The sequence below is a fragment of the Coturnix japonica genome, chromosome 2 (assembly GCF_054131305.1).
Source record: "Coturnix japonica strain WE chromosome 2, WE-NBRP24, whole genome shotgun sequence".
NCBI lineage: Eukaryota > Metazoa > Chordata > Aves > Galliformes > Phasianidae > Coturnix > Coturnix japonica.
Window position 1 is genome coordinate 338,093 of NC_140664.1, and position 22,522 is coordinate 360,614.

The 22,522-nt window shown below is 53.8% G+C and overlaps 7 protein-coding genes across 7 annotated transcripts; all 7 read left to right on the forward strand.

Annotated features, from left to right (window-relative positions):
* Nucleotides 1–1,146: 1,146 nt before the first annotated feature.
* On the forward strand, nt 1,147–3,950 carry LOC146761624 (feather keratin 1-like). Its single transcript, XM_085536852.1, has one exon. It carries the CDS (start codon nt 3,264–3,266, stop codon nt 3,657–3,659), a length of 396 nt encoding a protein of 131 aa, XP_085392978.1. The 5' UTR covers nt 1,147–3,263; the 3' UTR covers nt 3,660–3,950.
* Nucleotides 3,951–6,217: 2,267 nt separating this feature from the next.
* Nucleotides 6,218–6,534, forward strand: LOC146761625 (feather keratin 1-like). The gene has a single exon (XM_085540845.1). The coding sequence runs from the start codon at nt 6,238–6,240 to the stop codon at nt 6,532–6,534; it is 297 nt and encodes a 98-aa protein (XP_085396971.1). The 5' UTR covers nt 6,218–6,237.
* Nucleotides 6,535–9,344: 2,810 nt separating this feature from the next.
* On the forward strand, nt 9,345–9,984 carry LOC146761626 (feather keratin 1-like). The gene has a single exon (XM_085540846.1). The coding sequence runs from the start codon at nt 9,398–9,400 to the stop codon at nt 9,692–9,694; it is 297 nt and encodes a 98-aa protein (XP_085396972.1). The 5' UTR covers nt 9,345–9,397; the 3' UTR covers nt 9,695–9,984.
* A 2,695-nt stretch (nt 9,985–12,679) lies between these two features.
* On the forward strand, nt 12,680–13,076 carry LOC146761627 (feather keratin 1-like). Its single transcript, XM_085540847.1, has one exon. The coding sequence runs from the start codon at nt 12,700–12,702 to the stop codon at nt 12,994–12,996; it is 297 nt and encodes a 98-aa protein (XP_085396973.1). The 5' UTR covers nt 12,680–12,699; the 3' UTR covers nt 12,997–13,076.
* A 2,387-nt stretch (nt 13,077–15,463) lies between these two features.
* On the forward strand, nt 15,464–15,857 carry LOC146761628 (feather keratin 1-like). The gene has a single exon (XM_085540848.1). It carries the CDS (start codon nt 15,484–15,486, stop codon nt 15,778–15,780), a length of 297 nt encoding a protein of 98 aa, XP_085396974.1. The 5' UTR covers nt 15,464–15,483; the 3' UTR covers nt 15,781–15,857.
* A 2,784-nt stretch (nt 15,858–18,641) lies between these two features.
* On the forward strand, nt 18,642–18,938 carry LOC146761629 (feather keratin 2-like). The gene has a single exon (XM_085540900.1). It carries the CDS (start codon nt 18,642–18,644, stop codon nt 18,936–18,938), a length of 297 nt encoding a protein of 98 aa, XP_085397026.1.
* A 2,690-nt stretch (nt 18,939–21,628) lies between these two features.
* Nucleotides 21,629–22,024, forward strand: LOC146761630 (feather keratin 1-like). The gene has a single exon (XM_085540849.1). The coding sequence runs from the start codon at nt 21,682–21,684 to the stop codon at nt 21,976–21,978; it is 297 nt and encodes a 98-aa protein (XP_085396975.1). The 5' UTR covers nt 21,629–21,681; the 3' UTR covers nt 21,979–22,024.
* The last annotated feature ends 498 nt before the right edge of the window (nt 22,025–22,522 follow it).

Below are 22,522 nucleotides of genomic sequence, written 5' to 3' on the forward strand. Positions count from 1 at the left end.
CTGAAAGGCCAAAGAACCATGGGATGGTTGGGTTGGGTTGGGATGGGTTGGAAGGGTCCTGTAAGGTCACAAAGATGTGCAGTGCTGGAGGAGGCGCTGAGGGAGAGGACCAGGGAGGTGACGGCGCTGCTGGGGGACTGAGGGGAATAAAGGACGGGGAGAAGGGGGAGAGGGTCCTTCAAGGTCATTGGAATGGTCACAGTGCCATGGGATGGTTGGGTTGGGTTGGGTTGGGATGGAAGGGTCCTGAAAGGCCAAAGAACCATGAGATGGTTGTGCTGTGTTGTGCTGTGTTGTGTTGTGTTGTGTTGTGTTGTGTTGGAAGGGTTCTGAATGGTCACAGAGCCATGGGGTGGTTGAATTGGGTTGGGTTGGGTTGGAAGGGTCCTGAAAGGCCACAGGGCCATGGGATGGTTGGGTTGGAAGGGTCCTAGAAGGCTACAGAGCCATGGGATAGTTGGGTTGGGTTGGAAGGGTCCCGAAAGGTCACAGAGCCATGGGATGGTTGGGTTACAAGGCACAGCACAGTGATCCTGGTACATACATGGCTCATGGCACAGCACCATCTCATGGCCCAGCACCCCTCCATGCCCAACAGACCCCCATGGAGCCCCCCATGGAATCCCCCATGTCCCAGCACCCCTCCATGCCCAACACTCCCCTATGGAGCCCCCAATGGAACCCCCCATGGAGCCCCCCATGTCCCATCACCCCCCATATCTCCCATCCCATCCCTCGGTGGCGCTCAGGCCGTGCCGATGCTCTGGCAGGTGAGCAGGTAGAGCGGGTAGGAGCCCGCCATGGAGACCCCCAATGGAGCCCCTCATGGAGCCCCCCAGTGGAGCCCCCAATGGAGCCCCCCATGGCCCAGCACCCCACCATACCTAACAGCCCCCCATGGAGCCCCCACGTCCCAGCACCCCTCCATGCCAAACACCCCCCTATAGAGCCCCCCATGTCCCATCACCCCCCCTATGGAGCCCCTCATAGCCCAGCACCCCCCTATGGAGCTCCCCAATTGAGCCCCCCTATGGAGCCCCCCATGTCCCATCACCCCTCCATTCCCAACAGCCCCCCATGGAGCCCCCAATGGAGCCCCCCATGTCTCAACACCCCCCTGTGGAGCCCCCTCATGGAGCCCCCCCATGGCCCAGCACCTCACCATACCCAACAGCCTCCCATGGAGCCCCCTATGGAGCCCCCCATGGCCCAGCACCCCCTCATGGAGCCCCCCATGGAACCCTCCATGGACCCCCCCTATGGAGCCCCCCATGGAGCCCCCACGTCCCAGCACCCCTCCATGCCAAACACCCCACTATGGAGCCCCCCAATTGAGCCCCCCATGGGTCCCCATGGCCCAGCACCCGACCATACCCAACAGCCCCCCATGGAGCCATCAATGGAGCCCCCCATGGAGCCCCCATGTCCCAACACCCCTCCATACCCAACAGCCCCCCATGGAGCCCCCCAATGGAGCCCCCCATAGAGGTCCCCATGGAGCCCCCATGTCCCAACACCCCTCCATGCCCAACACCCCCCTATGGAGCCCCCCATGGAGCCCCCAGTGGAGCCCCCCATGTCCCATCACCCCCAATGGAGCCCCCTATGGAGCCCCCATGTCCCATCACCCCCAATGGAGCCCCCTATGGAGCCCCCATGTCCCATCACCCCCAATGGAGCCCCCCATGGAGCCCCCCCATGTCCCATCACCCCCAATGGAGCCCCCTATGGAGCCCCCATGTCCCATCACCCCCAATGGAGCCCCCCATGGAGCCCCCCCATGTCCCATCACCCCCAATGGAGCCCCCCATGGAGCCCCCAATGGAGCCCCCCATGTCCCATCACCCCCAATGGAGCCCCCCATGGAGCCCCCCATGTCCCATCACCCCCAATGGAGCCTCCCATGGAGCCCCCCATGTCCCATCACCCCCCATATCTCCCATCCCATCACTCGGTGGCGCTCCGGCAGGTGAGCATGTAGAGCGGGTAGGCGCCTTCGGTTCCACCGCCAAGGAGGATCCGGTTCCGTGCGGTGCCGCCCACGGTTCTACCGGACCGACGACCCGATACCGATCCGGTGCTGGTCGCGGTCAGAACTTTGGCCACCAAAATACATTTGGTGCCGTCGGCTGCAGTGGGTGAATGACGCTCACGGGCCGCCAACGCCGCCGACACCGAGAAGGAAACGCCGCGGCACCGGGGGGGACCTGGGGGGAGATGATGGAGGGGAGGGGGTCACAGATGGTAATGGGGGATCTATGGGGTCAGGGGGACATATGGATGGCACTTATGGGGTCACCGGTGCCATATGGGGCTGTTGGGGTCACCAATGTCATTGGTGCCATACGGGGTTGTGGGGTTACCAGGGCTGGATGTCACTTATGGGGTCACTGGTGCCATATGGGGTTGTGGGGTTACCAGGGCTGGATGTCACTTATGGGGTCACCGGTGCCATATGGGGCTGTTGGGGTCACCAATGTCACTGGTGCCATATGGGGTTGTGGGGTTACCAGGGCAGGATGGCACTTATGGGGTCACTGGTGCCATATGGGGCTGGTGGAGTTACCGGTGCTGGATGTCACTTATGGGGTCACCAGTATCACTGGTGCCATATGGGACTCCCCCCCAAATTGCCCCCAGGGACCCCCACCCCAGCCCTCCTCATATGGGACCCCCCCCTAAACTGCCCCTAGGGACCCCCCCTACCCCCAGCCCCCCTCATATGGGACCCCCGCCCCAAACTGCCCCCAGGGACCCCCACCCCAGCCCCCCTCATATGGGACCCCCACCCCAAACTGGCCCCTCATATGGGACCAACCCCAGCCCCCCTCATATGGGACCCCCCCCCAAATTGACCCAAGGGACCCCTCCCCACCCCCAGCCCCCCCCATATGGGACCCCTCCCCAAACTGCCCCCCTCATATGGGACTCCCCCCCCAAATTACCCCTAGGAACCCCCCCCACCCCCAGCCCCCCTCATATAGGACCCCCCCCAAACTGCCCCCTCATATGGGACCCCCCCCTAAATTGCCCCCAGGGACCCTCCACACCCCCAGCCTCCCTCATATGGGACCCCCCCCAAACTGCCCCCTCATATGGGGCCTGCCCCCCAGCCCCCCTCATATGGGACCCCTCCCCAAATTGCCCCAAGGGACCCCCCCCATTCCCAGGCCCCCTCATAAGGGACCCCTCCCCAAGTTGCCCCCAGGGACCCCCCCCAGCCCTCCTCATATGGGACCCAATCCCCCAAATTGCCCCCTCATATGGGATCCCCCCCAAATTGCCCCCAGGGACCCCTCCCCACCCCAACCCCCTCCGCTCACCCAACACCTTCTCTTCCAGGGACCCTCCGCCCCACAGCCATGTCCTGCTACGACCTCTGCCGCCCCTGCGGACCCACCCCGCTGGCTAACAGCTGCAACGAGCCCTGTGTCAGGCAGTGCCAGGACTCCCAAGTCGTCATCCAGCCTTCCACCGTGGTGGTCACCCTGCCGGGACCCATCCTCAGCTCCTTCCCCCAGAACACCGCCGTCGGATCCTCCTCATCAGCTGCCGTGGGCAGCGCCCTCAGCGCCCAGGGAGTGTCCATCTCCTCCGGCGGCTTCGGCTTCGGAGGCCTGGGCTGCTTCAACGGCGGGAGAGCCCGCTACCCCTGCTAAGGGCCTGCGCCCACACCCTGACAGCAACCACCTGCACCCTGCAAGGCAAACCACGCACTCACCACGCTCCTCTGTGTCACTGATGGCACACGGCATCAGCAGCCATGGCTCCTCTGCTCATGGCACAAAACAATGAAGTAGGGAGCGTTGTCAGACCATGCTGTCTGGGAACTTGACCACTTCAACTTGCTTCTTTCTTTGAACCTTAAATTGTCACCTTTCCACCTGGTGATCACCAAGTGGATCCTTCCTTTAAGTGTGTTTCTCTCAATAAAGTTCTCATGCATGCCAGCCTCAGATTCCTTCTCTTGATTCCTTTCCTTAATGCTCTTGCCACATCAAACACTACAGAGACATGGCTCCAGAAGTGAACATTTTCAGTCCAAAAGGGCCCCAGGACCAACTCTCAGTACCGTGTCACCAACAAGAGCACTGGTGGCTAGCAGGTGGCATTCATCTCATCACATACTATCTGCCCTTGCACAAAGTCAAATAGTACAATGGTATATGTTCAAGACCAGACAGGAATTGAAGGCTGTCCACAGTCAGGTCCAATCCCAGCACACAGGATTTTAAGGTATTGAACAGCATAGGCTTCATTATCCAGTACTTGTCTATATAACTATGAATTCACCACATCAAGCCGCTCTGTCACTTGCCTCACAGCACCAGACCCCTGCATTTGGAAACTATTAAGACCACCTCAGCACCCATTTAACTGTCTAGCATCAAACAATACCCCAGGTCTGTTTCCTCTATGCAGATTTCCAGCCACTCTGCCCCAATCCAGCAGCATTGCCTGGGAGTGCTGTGGCCAATGTGCTGGACCTGGCACTTGACCTTGTTGAACTTCATCCCTTTGGCCTCAGTCCAGCTATTGTGTGCTGCTGAAGCCAAAGCTGAGCACAGCACTTGGGGTGAGGCCGCACCAGCACAGAGCAGAGTGGGACAACCCGACTCTCTTCCATTGGCAGTTCTCATCTTGATGCACCTCAGGGAATGGTCAGCAATTTTGTCTGCCAGGGCTCATGGCTGACTCTGATTCAATTTGACATTAACCAGAACGTTCAGATCTCATTCTGTGGGCTGCTCTTAAGTCTCTCTTCCCTGAATACTTGAATATCTCCCTTGCATCCCCATTCCAGGTTCAGAATCCAGGTCTTGCTCTCATTCACCTTCATGCCACTGGTGATGGCCCAGCCCTCACGTTACTCTAGAGATCTCTCCAAGCCCTCCCTAATATTGAGAGCCAACTGCTCAACCCTAGTCAGTATCATGCACAAACTTCTTATTTTGTACGCGTTTGAGTCCTGCATCCAGATCATTTAGAACAACATGGAAGAGAACAGACACAAAAATGGACCAGTGGAGAATCCCATACCTGACTGGCCTGACGTAACCGCATGTAATGGAAGTCACTGAGCTGGATTTCTGAACCAAATATACACCCAACATATTACGTATTTCTCAAGGTAAGTTCTTGACATTTTCTCCAGAAGAATTTCATGACATACAGTATGAAGAACTTGGATGAAGTTCATGGAAATGATGCACAAAAGGTTCCCATGGTGAACAACACGGGTAATCTCCTCATCAAAGGAATTGCCATTGAGATCTGTGAACCACAATAATAAGAATGCCCAAATCAGGCATCCAGAGATGCTTGGAACTGGAAACACCTCTAACAACAAAGACACAAAGCACAAGTGTATGTGTGCCAAGCAATGACTTCACTGACAACACTGCTCCTTTACTGAGCGTTGGCCACTACTTCCGCGTGCCATGACATGAAGGTGCAACGTGGCACCTTTGGCCTCCAATATTCTCACTTGAAAGGTGCCGCTGCTGTCAACAGGACACGACCTCAAGAGAAGGACGTGAAATGGCAGAGTTCCTGGAAGGAGAACACACAACCCATGAGTGGCAACACTACGTGATGCAAGAGATGCACGCAGGGAGTGCAGTGCAGTGCAACCAGCAGCGTCTCAAGGCAAACACACCAGAGAATCACAGAACAGCCCTCAAAGGATGCCAGGAATGGGGTCTGCACCTCACAAAGCAGCCACAAACACGACTGCATGAGTAGCACAGGATGAAATCACTAAGGAGATCACATCACCCCTCCAAAGCTTTGGACAAGCCTTCCATTCACTTCCATGTCGTGCACCTTCCTCATAACTCCAGTCACTTTCAAAAATGCTGACCGGGTCAGAGGACCAAATCCACAACACAAGGAAATGAAAAGGAAGTGTTGTGGGAAGACAATAATCCCCAACTGATGACTGGTCAACTTTTGGCACGCAACAGCAGCTCTGCGCAATGCTGCCATGCGCAGAGGCTCTCTCCAAGCCCTCGGGCACTCACACAGCAGCATAAAAGCCGGCCCTGCACCTCGCTCCCTCACACCCTTCTCCTGACACCTTCTCCTCTCTGCTCCTACAGGTCAGCCTGCACCCCGCTTCCTTTCTTCCACTGCCCAATCCTACCCAGCTCTCCACCCCTCCTCAGCCCCCACACTCCCCCAACCCCCTCCGCTCACCCAACACCTTCTCTTCCAGGGACCCTCCACCCCACAGCCATGTCCTGCTACGACCTCTGCCGCCCCTGCGGACCCACCCCGCTGGCTAACAGCTGCAACGAGCCCTGTGTCAGGCAGTGCCAGGACTCCCAAGTCGTCATCCAGCCTCCCGCCGTGGTGGTCACCCTGCCGGGACCCATCCTCAGCTCCTTCCCCCAGAACACCGCCGTCGGATCCTCCTCATCAGCTGCCGTGGGCAGCACCCTCAGCGCCCAGGGAGTGTCCATCTCCTCCGGCAGCTTCGGCTTCGGAGGCCTGGGCTGCTTCAACGGCGGGAGAGCCCGCTACCCCTGCTAAGGGCCTGCGCCCACACCCTGACAGCAGCCACCTGCACCCTGCAAGGCAAACCACGCACTCACCACGCTCCTCTGTGTCAATGATGGCACACGGCATCAGCAGCCATGCCTCCTCTTCTCATGGCATGAAACAGGGATCCGTGGAACAACATCAGACCATGCTGTCTGGGAACAGGACCTCTTTGACTTTCTTCTTTCTTTCCACTTGAAATTTTGCCCCTTCCACCTGGTGATCGCCAAGTGGATTCTTCCTTCATATGTATTTTCTCAGTAAAGTTCTCATGCATGCCAGCCTCAGATTCCTTTTCTTCATTTGTTTGCTTAATGCATTCCCACTTCACCCACCATAAAGCCATGGGTCTACAAATTAATATATTGGGTCCAAACGAGCCCAAGGATTTCCTCTTGCAACCAGTTCACAAACAACTGCATTGGTGGCTAGCAGATGGCCATCATTATATTATAAAGTATCTAAACCAACTCAAAGATTTAGGCACATTGAGCCTCTTCTGTTCATTCTCTCTCATATAACATCACAGAGCTTGCTAGCCCTGCTCCAGGCATGAGAGGACAGCATCCTGCTCTCACAAACTGCCCTTTCTGCCTACTTGGACAGCTCCAAGGAGGGCCCCAAGACGTCACGGCACAAAGTTTTGTGCCCTTACTGCAAGGAAGTCATTGAGGAGCATGTTCAAAGAAGGGGAACAAAGCATGACCACCCCTGACAATGATGATTCCAACAGCAGTCAGGGCATCAACTGGGCTTCCATCGCAGCACACAACAACTGTGGTTTACCAAACACAGACTAGGGCACATTAAGGCCCTTTTGCCCATTCCTTCTGAAACAAACACTCCAGCAAAACCCAGCAGGATTCTCCCCCACTGACAAACAAAACACAGTCACAGAATCATTTACCTCTTAGGGAATTTGCAGTGACCACACAGCACCGCTGCCCTGCTAAAGCACTCTCAGGTACAGCTGTCAGACAAGGAACACGTCCAGACAGATTTTCAGTGCCTCAAAGGACTTGGACTGCACAAACAATTCTGCTGGGTAAGCTGCTCCACTGCTTGTCCTCCTCACAATGGAAAGAGCTCCATTTCTCTTCCAAGGAGGGTTCACATTCAGTGCTGTCCACTGTCCTTTGCCCAGGCAGCCGACAGTAATGCAAAGGTGATGGTTCCCTTTTCATCCTTCCCTAACATCCGGGATTTATGCACAATGATAAGATTTGCCGAGAACATCCTTGAGTCCTGGCTCAAAGCTGCCTGCTCTCTCAGCTTATCCAAATCCTAAGGAGTCTCCAGGCCCATCAGCACTGGGGACGCATTGCAATGGAACTGCTCCACTTTATCCATGTCTGTCTTCCATCTGTGAAACATGAAGCACCAGTGCTGAACAGAACTCAAAGAGTACGTCCTCCAGTGTGCTAGCGATGCTCTTCCCAATGGTGTTCTGGAGAATGGGAGCCTCTTTTGCTGCCTCTCCATCACTTTGCTCACCAACAGCAACACCAGGTCCTCCTCAGCAAACCTGGCTGCCACCCTCTCATTTCCATGACTTCATGTTACGGCTTCCCATCTGCAGGACTTCACTTTGCCCCTTCTCCTGCCTCAGTATTTCCCTCTCTGACACATAACCCAGCCTCCCCACATCCCTCACAAAGGTGGAGTGTTCACCTGAGGCATCAGCTGCTCCTTCCCATCTTCCAGCATTTGCAAACTCACTGGGATCACTACCATCACCCAGCATTTCAATGCAGATGCTGAACTGTGTTGGCCTCACTACCAAGTCTTGACACAATCACAACACTCCACTGGTCCATTGCATTCAGCCACTTTCAAGCCTATCTCAGCATCCACTTTGACAGTTTCTCTGGGATCGTGTGATGGGAGGAAGCCTCCATGCCTTGACCAAAGGGAAGACAGTCAACTGTCACACCTTCTCATCATCCACCACTGGACCAATGTAGAAGAGACTGAGGTGGCTTTGTAAATCCGTGGCTTTAAGGGAGATTTCCTTCACCTCCAGGCTAGTGACTAACATCAGGTCGACCAGCCTGCAGTTTCTCACAGCTTCCTTCTTCATTTCTTGAATGCAGGAGTGGGATGAGACTCTTCCATTTCTCAGACCGCACTCTCATGCATTATGACCTTACAGAATCAACTGAAAAGGCCGTACGAGGATATGAAAAAAGTGGGTCGCATATGCATCATAACCAGGGATAGGGACAGAAGCTGAAGACCGCCTGGAGAGGTGGGATGACAGCAGGGAAGGAGGGAATGGGATTCGAGTGGATCAAGCAAAACTGGCAGAGCTGGGAAGCCTGGAGCAGCTTACTAAGGATGCCAGGAGATGCGGTACCCACCTGACAGAGCCACAAACCACCACGCACAAAAGCCACGCGGTGACCTCAGTCCTGATAAACACCACTCACACTTTCAGCATGCACTGACTGAAATACCATTCCCACTTGAACAGCGCCGACAGGGTCAAAGGAACACAACCACAAGAGAAGGAAAGAAAAGGAAGCGTTGCGGGAAGACACAAACACATCACCTCATGACTGGTCAACTTTTGGCACGCAAAAGCAGCTCTGCACAATGCTGCCATGCGCAGAGGCTCTCTCCAAGCCCTCGGGCACTCACACAGCAGCATAAAAGCCGGCCCTGCACCTCGCTCCCTCACACCCTTCTCCTGACACCTTCTCCTCTCTGCTCCTACAGGTGAGCCTGCACCCCGCTTCCTTTCTTCCACTGCCCAATCCTACCCAGCTCTCCACCCCTCCTCAGCCCCCACACTCCCCCAACCCCCTCCGCTCACCCAACACCTTCTCTTCCAGGGACCCTCCACCCCACAGCCATGTCCTGCTACGACCTCTGCCGCCCCTGCGGACCCACCCCGCTGGCTAACAGCTGCAACGAGCCCTGTGTCAGGCAGTGCCAGGACTCCCAAGTCGTCATCCAGCCTCCCGCCGTGGTGGTCACCCTGCCGGGACCCATCCTCAGCTCCTTCCCCCAGAACACCGCCGTCGGATCCTCCTCATCAGCTGCTGTGGGCAGCGCCCTCAGCGCCCAGGGAGTGTCCATCTCCTCCGGCGGCTTCGGCTTCGGAGGCCTGGGCTGCTTCAACGGCGGGAGAGCCCGCTACCCCTGCTAAGGGCCTGCGCCCACACCCTGACAGCAACCACCTGCACCCTGCAAGGCAAACCACGCACTCAACACACTCCTCTGTGTCAGTGATGGCACATGGCATCAGCAGCCATGGCTCCTCTTCTCATGGCAGAATGCAAGGAAGCAGGAACAGCATCGTACCATTCTGTCTGGGAACATGAGTGCAGTAACTTTCCTCTTTCTTTGCACTTGAAATTGTGCCCTTTCCACCTGGTGATCACCAAGTGGATCCTTCCTTTACATGTATTTCTCTCAATAAAGTTCTCACGCATGCCAGCCTCAGATTCATCCTCTTCATTCCTTTGCACAATGCACTTCACACTTCACCAACCAAAAAGCCATGGGTCTACAAATGAATTTGATGGCTCCAAATCAGCCCCAGGACCTTCTCTTGCAATCACATCACCAACCAGTGCATTGGTGGATAGCAGATGGCTTTCATCTCATCACGTATCTATGCTCTTATAAAGAATGTCAAATTGTACAATTGCACAGCTGAAGTCCAGTCAGGAATTGGAGGCTGTTCACAGTCACATACAGTCAGAACCACAGTATCACCTAGGTTGGAAATGGCCCACATCATAATCAAGTCCAATACATCACCAACAGATCTCACTGTACCATGTCCCTCAACACAACATCCAAATGTTCCTTGAACACTTCCAGTGTCAGTGACTCCCCCACTTCTCTGGGCAGCCCATTCCACTGCCTGACCACTCGTTCAGAGAAGTAGTATTTCCTAACATCCAGCCTGAACCTACCTTGGTGCTGCTTGAAGCCATTCCCTCTAGTCCTATCACCAATAGGGAAGAGACCTACTCCCAGCTCACTACAACCTCCCTTTGGGTAGTTATAGAGAGCAATGAGGTCTCCCCTGAGCCTCCTCTTCTGCAGACTGAACCGTCCCACCTCCTTCAGCCTCTCCTCATAAGGCCTGTGCTCCCAGACCCCTCAGCAGCTTTTTTGCCCTTCTCTGAACATGCTCCAGGGCCTCAATGGCTTTCTTGCAGTGAGGGGCCCAAAACTGGACACAGAACTCAAGGTGTGGCCTCTCCAGGGTGGAGTACAGAGATGATGACTTCCCTGTTCTGCTGACAACACTAGTTCTGATACAAGCCAATATGCCTTCTTGGTTATTTGGGCAAGCTGCTGCCTCAAGTTCTGTCAAGCATCAACCACTACACCAAGGTCCATTCCCTCCATGCAGTCTTCCATCCATTCTGCCCCAAGCCTGCAGAATTGCCTGGGGGTGCTGTGGCCAAAGCACAGAACCAGACACTTGGTCTTGCTGAACTTCATCCATTGGCCGCAGCTCCCCTATCCAGCCTGCGTAGATGCTTTTTAGGGCCATCCGTCCCCTTGTCTTGTACCACTGAAGACAAAGCTCAGCACAACACTTGGGGTGAGGCCACACCAGCACAGAGCAGAGTGGGACAAACTGACTCTCTCCCACTGGAAGTTCTCATCTCAATGCATCCCAGGGTACAGTCAGTCATTTTGGCTGCCAGGGCACACTGCTGACTCAGAATCAACTTGATATCAACCAGAACTTCTCGATCTCCTTCTGTGGGGCTGCTCTTATGTCTCTCATCCCCAAATACCCATACATATACAGGGTGTTCCCAAGCCAGGCACATAATCAAGCTCTTGCTCTCATTACACTTCATCTCATTGGTGATGGCCCAGCCCACAGGTCTCTCAAGAGATCTCTCCAAGGCCCCCCTAATACTGAGAGTCAGCTGCTCATCTCTACTTACTGTCATCCACAATCTTCTATTTTTGTATGCATCCAAGTACTGCATCCTGCATTTGAAAGAATCCTGCATTTTCTAAACCATGGAAGAGAACAGACCCAGTAGTGCGTGGGGATAGGACTAGGGGTAATGGGATGAAAGTACAGCATAGGAAGTTCCGCACAAATGTGCGAAAGAACTTCCTTACAGTGAGGGTGATGGAGCACTGGAACAGGCTGCCCAGGGAGGTGGTGGAGTCTCCTTCTCTGGAGATATTTAAGACCCGCCTGGACGCCTTCCTGTGTGACATGGTGTAGGGAGCCTGCTTTGGCAGGGGGGTTGGACTCAATGATCTCTAGAGGTCCCTTCCAACCCCTACAATTCTGTGATTCTGTGAAAAAAGGAGCTATGGAGAATCCCATACCTGACTGGCCTGACATAACCGCATCTAATAGAAGTCATTGAACTGGATTTCTAACACAAAGCTTCACCCAACATATCACGTATTTCTCAAGGTAAGTTCTCAACATTTTCTCCAGAAGAATTTCATGAAATACAGTATGAAGAACTTGGATGAAGTTCATGGAAATGATGCACAAAAGGTTCCCGTGTTGAACAAAACGGGTAATCTCCTCATCAAAGGAATTGCCATTGAGATCTGTGAACCACAATAATAAGAATGCCCAAATCAGGCTTCCAGAGATGCTTGGAACTGGAAGCACCTCTAACAACAAAGACACAAAGCAACAGTGCATGTGTGCCAAGCAATGACCTCACTGACAACACTGCTCCTTTACTGAGCGTTGGCCACTACTTCCGCGTGCCATGACATGAAGGTGCAACGTGGCACCTTTGGCCTCCAATATTCTCACTTGAAAGGTGCCGCTGCTGTCAAAAGGGAATGTCCTAAAAAGAAAGACAAGAAAAGGCAGAGTTCCTGGAAGAACACACAACTCATGACTGGCAACACTACGTGATGCAAGAGCTGCACGCTGCACAATGCTGCCATGTGCAGAGGCTCTCTCCAAGCCCTCGGGCACTCACACAGCAGCATAAAAGCCGGCCCTGCGCCTCGCTCCCTCACACCCTTCTCCTGACACCTTCTCCTCTCTGCTCCTACAGGTGAGCCTGCACCCCGCTTCCTTTCTTCCACTGCCCAATCCTACCCTGCTCTCCACCCCTCCTCAGCCCCCACACTCCCCCAACCCCCTCCGCTCACCCAACACCTTCTCTTCCAGGGACCCTCCACCCCACAGCCATGTCCTGCTACGACCTCTGCCGCCCCTGCGGACCCACCCCGCTGGCTAACAGCTGCAACGAGCCCTGTGTCAGGCAGTGCCAGGACTCCCAAGTCGTCATCCAGCCTTCCACCGTGGTGGTCACCCTGCCGGGACCCATCCTCAGCTCCTTCCCCCAGAACACCGCCGTCGGATCCTCCTCATCAGCTGCCGTGGGCAGCGCTCTCAGCGCCCAGGGAGTGTCCATCTCCTCCGGCGGCTTCGGCTTCGGAGGCCTGGGCTGCTTCAACGGCGGGAGAGCCCGCTACCCCTGCTAAGGGCCTGCGCCCACACCCTGACAGCAACCACCTGCACCCTGCAAGGCAAACCACGCACTCACCACGCTCCTCTGTGTCAATGATGGCACATGGCCTCAGCAGCCCTGGCTCCTCTTCTCATGGCACAGAACAAGCAAGCAGACCATGCTGTCTAGAATCCTGATCACTTTTTCTTCTTTCTCTGTGCTTTAAATTGTGTTAGATCCACTGGTGATCACCAAGTGGATCCTTCTTTCAGTCTGTTTCTCTCAATAAAGTTCTCATGCATGCCAGCCTCAAGAGTCCTCCTCTTCATTCCTATGCTTAATATTCTTTCCACTTCGCCCAGTAGAGTGTCAGGGCTCTACAAATGAACACCTTGGGTCCGAAAGGATCCCAAAAACTCCTGTCTCAAACATGACATCATCAAGAGCACTGGTGGCCAGCATATAGCATTTATCTCATTCCATATTAGTTACACTATTATAAAAGAATGTTATCCACACTTGTACAAATTAAATCAAATAGTACAATTGCACCGCTGACGTCCAGTAAGGAATAGCAGGCTGTTCACAATCACATAGAGTCATAGAATCATAGAATCATAGAATAACCAAGGTTGGAATAGACACACAGCATCACCCAGTCCAGCCCAACACCAACAGATCTCACTAAACCATGCTCCTCAGCACAATGTCCAAATGTTCCTTGATCACCTCCAGTGTCATTGACTCCTCCACCTCCCTGGGCAGCCCATTCCACTGCCTGGTCACCCTTTCAGAGAAGTAGTGTTTCCTAACGTCCAGCCTGAACCTCCCCTGGTTCAGCTTGAATCCATTCCCTCTAGTCCTATCACCAGTTACACAAGACAAGAGGCCAATGCCTAGCTGACTACAACCTCCCTTCAGGAAGTTGTAGAGAGCAATGAGATCTCCCGTGAGCCTCCTCTTGGTCTTGTTGAACTTCATCCTTTGGCCGCAGCCCCGCTTTCCAGCCTGCGGAGATGCTATGTAGGGCCATCCTTCCCCTTGTCTTGTACCGCTGAAGCCAAAGCTGAGCACAGCACTTGGGGTGAGGCCACACCAGCACAGAGCAGAGTGGGACAACCCGACTCTCTCCCACTGCCAGTTCTCATCACAGTTTAACAGACACCAATCTCTCCACTCTTCCACCTCCGTCAGGATAGCAGGGAATGAGCTCTGTCCCAACATCAGAAGCCCCTCCCAGGCACTGGGACCTTTCCAAGACAAATGACATCACACACACAAGGACAACAAGTGGCTCCCTCAGCATTCATTGGTGGAACCAGGCAGCCCTCACAGCCTATAGGCACAAACATTCTACTTCTCATTCTGAAAAACAAGCACTGTTCACCTCAGCAGCAAGACACAAAGCACTCACCTCAACAGAATGGGGGCCTGCCCTGCACTCCTCAGTATGTCCTTGACCACAAGGCCTGAGAGGCTCATGATTCCGTAACCATGCAACAAGTTTGCTTCTCATTTCCCCATGGAATATCCACATCCTCCTAGAAACCATCAATTGCCACACAGACAAATGGCCTCAGCCACTGACACTCAACACCACAGTGATCCCATCAGCTCTGCTTCAGCCTTCCAGAACAACACCCTCCCACTCAGCTCAAGGCTTTCTACCTCCCAGCCAGGCCTGAGAGCACTGAGTCCTGTCCTCATAAACAGCCCTCCTCTGCCTAAATAAGATATAATCCCCATAGAGAGCACTAAGATGTAACTACACAAAACACACAGAAATCCACTTCCCAAATAAAAAGTAGACAGCAAAGATGTCAATGAAGGACACCCAATGGGAAAGAGAAGGGCAAAGCACATGGAAAGGGAAATGGGACAAAAAAAAGCAGGGAGGAAATGCAACATAAGGAAATGGGTCTCCTGCCAGACACACTTGGGAAGCCCAGAGGAGCCTGACAAGGATGCTGGGAAATGGGGTCCAAACCTCACAATGCAGACAAACCACCCACCATCAATGCGACGCCGTGACCTCACACCTGAGACCACTTCTCTTCCATGCTTTAGATGCATTTTAACCACCATAATGCGACACACCTTGTGTATAAATCCAACACAATATTCATTTTCCCTTAAAAACTGCCGACAAGGTCAAGGGATCAAATCCACAACAAAAGGTAATGAAAAGGGAGAGCTGTGGATGGCAAACACACCCCACCTCATGACTGACCAGGCTCTGGCACGCAACAGCAGCTCTGCACAATGCTGCCATGCGCAGAGGCTCTCTCCAAGCCCTCGGGCACTCACACAGCAGCATAAAAGCCGGCCCTGCACCTCACTCCCTCACACCCTTCTCCTGACACCTTCTCCTCTCTGCTCCTACAGGTCAGCCTGCACCCCGCTTCCTTTCTTCCACTGCCCAATCCTACCCAGCTCTCCACCCCTCCTCAGCCCCCACACTCCCCCAACCCCCTCCGCTCACCCAACACCTTCTCTTCCAGGGACCCTCCACCCCACAGCCATGTCCTGCTACGACCTCTGCCGCCCCTGCGGACCCACCCCGCTGGCTAACAGCTGCAACGAGCCCTGTGTCAGGCAGTGCCAGGACTCCCAAGTCGTCATCCAGCCTCCCGCCGTGGTGGTCACCCTGCCGGGACCCATCCTCAGCTCCTTCCCCCAGAACACCGCCGTCGGATCCTCCTCATCAGCTGCCGTGGGCAGCGCCCTCAGCGCCCAGGGAGTGTCCATCTCCTCCGGCGGCTTCGGCTTCGGAGGCCTGGGCTGCTTCAACGGCGGGAGAGCCCGCTACCCCTGCTAAGGGCCTGCGCCCACACCCTGACAGCAACCACCTGCACCCTGCAAGGCAAAGCACGCACTCACCACGCTCCTCTGTGTCAATGATGGCACACGGGATCAGCAGCTGTGGCTCCTCTGCTCATGGCACAGAACAAGCAAGCAGACCGTGCTGTCTAGAATCCTGACGACTTTTTCTTCTTTCTCTGTGCTTTAAATTGTGCTAGATCCACTGGTGATCACCAAGTGGATCCTTCTTTCAGTCTGTTTCTCTCAATAAAATTCTCATGCATGCCAGCCTCCGAGTCCTCCTCTTCATTCCTATGCTTAACGCTCTTTCCACTTCGCCCAGTAGAGTGACAGGGCTCTACAAATGAACACCTTGGGTCCAAAAGTATCCCAAAAACTCCTGTCTCAAACATGACATCAGCACGAGCACTGGTGGCCAGCATATAGCATTCGTCTCATCACATATTATCTACACTATTATAATGAAAGCCAAATAGTACAATTGCACTGCTCAAGTCCAGTCAGGAATAGCAGGCTGTCCACAATCTCATACAAACATAGAATCATAGAATCACTAAGTTTGGAAAAGACCCACAGCATCACCCAGTCCAACCCATGACCAACAGATCTCACTAAACCACGTCCCTCAACACGACATCCAAATGTTCCTTGAATACCTCCAGGGTCAGTGACTCCTCCACCTCCCTGGGCAGGCCATTCAACTGCCTGACCACTCGTTCAGAAAACTAATATTTCCTAACATCCAGTCTTAACCTACGCTGGCGCTGCTTTAAGCCATTCCCTCTAGTCCTATCACCAATAGAGGAAGAGGTCGATTCCCATCTCACTACAGCATCCCTTCATGTAGTTATAGAGAGCAATCAGGTCATCCATGAGCATCCTCTTCTCCAGACTGAACCGTCCCACCTCCTTCAGCCTCTCCTCATAAGGCCTGTGTTCAGAACCCTCACCAGATTCGTTGCCCATCTCTGAATATGCTCCAGGGCCTCAGTGTCTTTCTTGCTGTGATGGGACCAAAACAGGACCCAGTACCTGAGGTGCAGCCTACCCAGGATGGTATATGGAAGGATGTTCACTTCCCTGCCTGCTGCTGCCAACACAAGTTTTGATACATGCCAGGATGCCTTCTTGGATATACAGGCGTGTTGCTGGCACAAGTTCAATCAAGCATCAACCAATACACCAAGGTGCATTCCCTCCATGCAGTATTGCATCCAATCTGCCCCTAGCCTGCAGCATGGCCTGGGGGTGCTGTGGCCAAAGCACAGAACCAGAAACTTGGTCTTGTTGAACTTCATCCATTGGCCTCAGCCCTGCTATCCAGCCTGTGTAGATGCTATGCAGGGCCATCCTTCCCTTTGTCTTGTACCGCTGAAGCCAAAGCTGAGCACAGCACTTGGGGTGAGGCTGCACCAGCACAGAGCAGAGTGGGACAACCCGACTCTCTCCCACTGGCAGCTTTCATCTCAGTTTAACAGATATCTATTTCTCCACTCTTCCACCTCCTTCAGCATAGCAGGGAATGAGCTCTGTCCCAACATCAGAAGCCCCTCCCAGGCACTGGGAACTTTCTAAGGCAAATGACATCACCCACACAAGGACAACAAGTGGCTCCCTCAGCATTCATTGGTGGAACCAGGCAGCCCTCACAGCCTATAGGCACAAACATTCTACTTCTCATTCTGAAAAAAAAAGACTATTCAACACAGCAGCAAGACGCAAAGCATTCACCTCAACTGAATGGGGGCCTACCCTGCACTCCTCAGCCATGTTCTTGAACACAAGGCCTGGAGAGGCTCATGATCCCATACCCATGCAACATGTTTGCTTCTCATTCCCCCATGGAATCTCCAAATCCAACTGGAAACCATCAATGGCCATGCAGACAAATGGCCTCAGCCACTGACACTGAACAATGATCCCATCAGCTCTGCTTCAGCCTTCCAGACCAACACCCTCCCATTCAGCTCAAGCCTTGCTACCTCCAAGCCAGGCCTGAGAGGATTGTGTCCCCCCATCGCAAACAGCCCTCTTCTGCCTAAATAAGCTACAGTCCCCATAGAGAGCACTAAGCTGAAACAACACAAAACACACAGAAATCCATTTCTCAAATAAAACATTGACAGTAAATATGGGACCTAGCTGTCAATGAAGGACACACAACGGAAAAGAGAAGGGAAAAGCACATGGAAAGGGAAATGGGACAAAAAAAAAAAAAAAAGCATGGAGGAAAAGCAACACAAGTAAACGTGTCTCCTGCCAGACACACTTGGGAAGGCCAGAGCAGCCTGACAAGGATGCCGGGAAATGGGGTCCAACCCTCACAATGCAGACAAACCACCCACCACCAATGCGACGCCGTGACCTCACTCCTGAGACCACATCGCTTCCATGCTTTAGATGTACCTTCCAACCACCATAATGCAACACACCTTGTGTATATATCCAACACAATATTCATTTTCCCTTAAAAACTGCCGACAAGGTCAAAGGATCAAATCCACAACAAAAGGTAATGAAAAGGGAGAGCTGTGGACGGCAAACACACCCCACCTCATGACTGACCAGGCTCTGGCACACAACAGCAGCTCTGTACAATGCTGCCATGCGCAGAGGCTCTCTCCAAGCCCTCGGGCACTCACACAGCAGCATAAAAGCCGGCCCTGCACCTCGCTCCCTCACACCCTTCTCCTGACACCTTCTCCTCTCTGCTCCTACAGGTCAGCCTGCACCCCGCTTCCTTTCTTCCACTGCCCAATCCTACCCAGCTCTCCACCCCTCCTCAGCCCCCACACTCCCCCAACCCCCTCCGCTCACCCAACACCTTCTCTTCCAGGGACCCTCCACCCCACAGCCATGTCCTGCTACGACCTCTGCCGCCCCTGCAGACCCACCCCGCTGGCTAACAGCTGCAACGAGCCCTGTGTCAGGCAGTGCCAGGACTCCCAAGTCATCATCCAGCCTTCCACCGTGCTGGTCACCCTGCCGGGACCCATCCTCAGCTCCTTCCCCCAGAACACCGCCGTCGGATCCTCCTCATCAGCTGCCGTGGGCAGCGCCCTCAGCGCCCAGGGAGTGTCCATCTCCTCCGGCAGCTTCGGCTTCGGAGGCCTGGGCTGCTTCAACGGCGGGAGAGCCCGCTACCCCTGCTAAGGGCCTGCGCCCACACCCTGACAGCAACCACCTGCACCCTGCAAGGCAAACCACGCACTCACCACGCTCCTCTGTGTCAATGATGGCACACGGCATCAGCAGCTGTGGCTCCTCTGCTCATGGCACAAAACAAGCAAGCCTGGAACATCAGACCATGCTGTCTGGGAACATGAGTGCATTACCTTTCCTCTTTCTTTGCACTTGAAACTGTGCCCTTTCCACCTGGTGATCACCAAGTGGATCCTTCTTTTATATGTATTTTCTCAATAAAGATCTCATGCATGCCAGCCTCCGATTCCTCCGCTTGCTTTCTTCAACCTGTGTTATTTCCACTTCACCCACTACAGAGTCATGGCTCCAGAAAACTTTATGCTGGGTACAATATGGCCCCAAGATCTTCTCTCACATTCATGTCACCAACAGGAGCACTGCTGGCCAGCAGATGGCCGTCATCTCATCAAGCTTTATCTACATTTGCCCAAACAGAAGAATATAATCAATTGCCCTGCTCAAGCCCACTGCAGAATTGCAGGCTGTCCACAATCAGGTCCAGTCCCATCACACACACTTTTAATGAAGATACTGAACAGCACTGACCACGATTCCCAATCTTGTGCTATACAGCTGTGAACTCACCACAGCAGGACTCTGTGACACAGCTCACTCCACTGGATCCTTCCTTCAGCCACGTTTAAGGCCATCCCAGTGCCCACATAACTGAGTGGTTTGCTGTCAATTTGTCTATGAGCATCTCATGGGAGGAAGCCTCAAAGCCTTTCCAAAAGGCAAACTCATCAAATTTAGTCACATCTCCTCAGGATCAAAGCTGGTCACTTCCATGCTGAAGAAACTGAGATGATGTTGTATATCCGTGATTTCTATTTGCACCATTTATTTCCCATTCTGTACTGGACAAAGAACTCAAGGTACAGCCTCCCCAGGGTGGCGTACAGAGGAATGATGACTTCCCTGATCCTGCTGACAACAGTAGTTCTGATACAAGCCAGGATGCCTCCTTGGATATACAGGCGTGTTGCTGGCTCAAGTTCAATCAAGCATCAAACAATACACCAAGGTGCATTCCCTCCATGCAGTATTCCATCCAGTCTGCCCCAAGCCTGCAGCATTGCCTGGGGGTGCTGTGGCCAAACTGCAGAACCAGACGCTTGGTATTGTTGAACTTCATCCTTTGGCTGCAGCCCCGCTATCCAGCCTGTGTAGATGCTATGTAGGGCCATCCTTCCTCTTGTCCTGTACCACTGAAGCCAAAGCTGAGCACAGAACTTGGGGTGAGGCCACACCAGCACAGAGCAGAGTGGGACAACCCGACTCTCTCCCACTGGCAGTTCTCATCACAGTTTAACAGATATCTATTTCTCCACTCTTCCACCTCCTTCAGGATAGCAGGGAATGAGCTCTGTCCCACACATCAGAAGCCCCTCCCAGGCACTGGGAACTTTCTAAGGCAAATGACATCACCCACACAAGGACAACAAGTGGCTCCCTCAGCATTCATTGGTGAAACAGGCAGCCCTCACAGCCTATAGGCACAAACATTCTACTTCTCTTAATCTCCCTCAACAACAAGCACTGTTCACCTCAGCACCAAGACACAAAGCACTCACCTCAACTGAATGGGGGCCTGCCCTGCACTCCTCAGTATGTCCTTGACCACAAGACCTGAGAGGCTCATGATTCCATACCCATGCAACATGTATGCTTTTCATTTCCCCATAGAATATCCAAATCCAACTGGAAACCATCAATGGCCATGCAGAAAAATGGCCTCAGCCACTGACACTCAACTCCACAATGATCCATCAGCTCTGCTTCAGCCTTCCAGACCAACACCCTCCCACTCAGATCAAGGTTTGCTACCTACCAGCCAGGCCTGAGAGCACTGTGTCCTCCCATCACAAATAGCCCTCCCCTGCCTAAATAAGACACAATCCCCATAGACAGCACTAAGCTGAAACAACACAAAACACACAGAAATACATTTCCCGAATAAAACATAGGCATTAAGTATGGGACCGAGCTGTCAATGAAGGACACACAACGGAAAAGAGAAGGGCAAAGCACATGGAAAGGGAAATGGGATGAAAAAAGCACTGAGCAAATGTGACACAAGTAAACGTGTCTCCTGCCAGACACACTTGGGAAGCCCAGAGCAGCCTGACAAGGATGCCGGGAAATGGGGTCCAACCCTCACAATGTAGACAAACCACCCACCATCAATGCGACGCCGTGACCTCACTCCTGAGACCACATCGCTTCCATGCTTTAGATGCATCATCCAACCACCATCTTGCGACACATCTTGTGTATAAATCATACAAAATATTCATTTTTCCTTAAAAACTGCCGACAAGGTCAAAGGATCAAATCCACAACAAAAGGTAATGAAAAGGGAGAGCTGTGGACGGCAAACACACCCCACCTCATGACTGACCAGGCTCTGGCACGCAGCAGCAGCTCTGCACAATGCTGCCATGCGCAGAGGCTCTCTCCAAGCCCTCGGGCACTCACACAGCAGCATAAAAGCCGGCCCTGCACCTCGCTCCCTCACACCCTTCTCCTGACACCTTCTCCTCTCTGCTCCTACAGGTGAGCCTGCACCCCGCTTCCTTTCTTCCACTGCCCAATCCTACCCAGCTCTCCACCCCTCCTCAGCCCGCACACTCCCCCAACCCCCTCCGCTCACCCAACACCTTCTCTTCCAGGGACCCTCCACCCCACAGCCATGTCCTGCTACGACCTCTGCCGCCCCTGCGGACCCACCCCGCTGGCTAACAGCTGCAACGAGCCCTGTGTCAGGCAGTGCCAGGACTCCCAAGTCGTCATCCAGCCTTCCACCGTGGTGGTCACCCTGCCGGGACCCATCCTCAGCTCCTTCCCCCAGAACACCGCCGTCGGATCCTCCTCATCAGCTGCCGTGGGCAGCGCCCTCAGCGCCCAGGGAGTGTCCATCTCCTCCGGCGGCTTCGGCTTCGGAGGCCTGGGCTGCTTCAACGGCGGGAGAGCCCGCTACCCCTGCTAAGGGCCTGCGCCCACACCCTGACAGCAACCACCTGCACCCTGCAAGGCAAACCATGCACTCACCACGCTCCTCTGTGTCACTGATGGTAGCACATGGCATCAGCAGCCATGGCTCATCATTTCATAGGAGGATCCAACCAAGCCTGGAGCAACATCAGACCATGCTGTCTGGGAACGGGATCGCCTTGACTTCCTTGTTTCTTTGTGCTTTAAATTGTGCTCCTTCCACTGGTAATCACCAAGTGGATCCTTCCTTTATGTGTGTTTCTCTCAGTAAAGTTCTCATGCATGCCAGCCTCAGATTCCTCCTCTTCATTCCTTCGCACGATGCACTTACCACTTCACCCACCACAAAGCCATGGCTCTAGAAATGAATATGATGGCTACAAAAGAGCCCCGGGAACTCCTCTTGCAGGCACATCACCAACAACTGCATTGGTAGCTAGCAGACAGCCTTCATCTTATAATGAAATATCTTCATTAACTCAACGATTTGGGCACATTGAGGCTCTTCTGCCCATCCTCTCTCATACAACAACACAGAG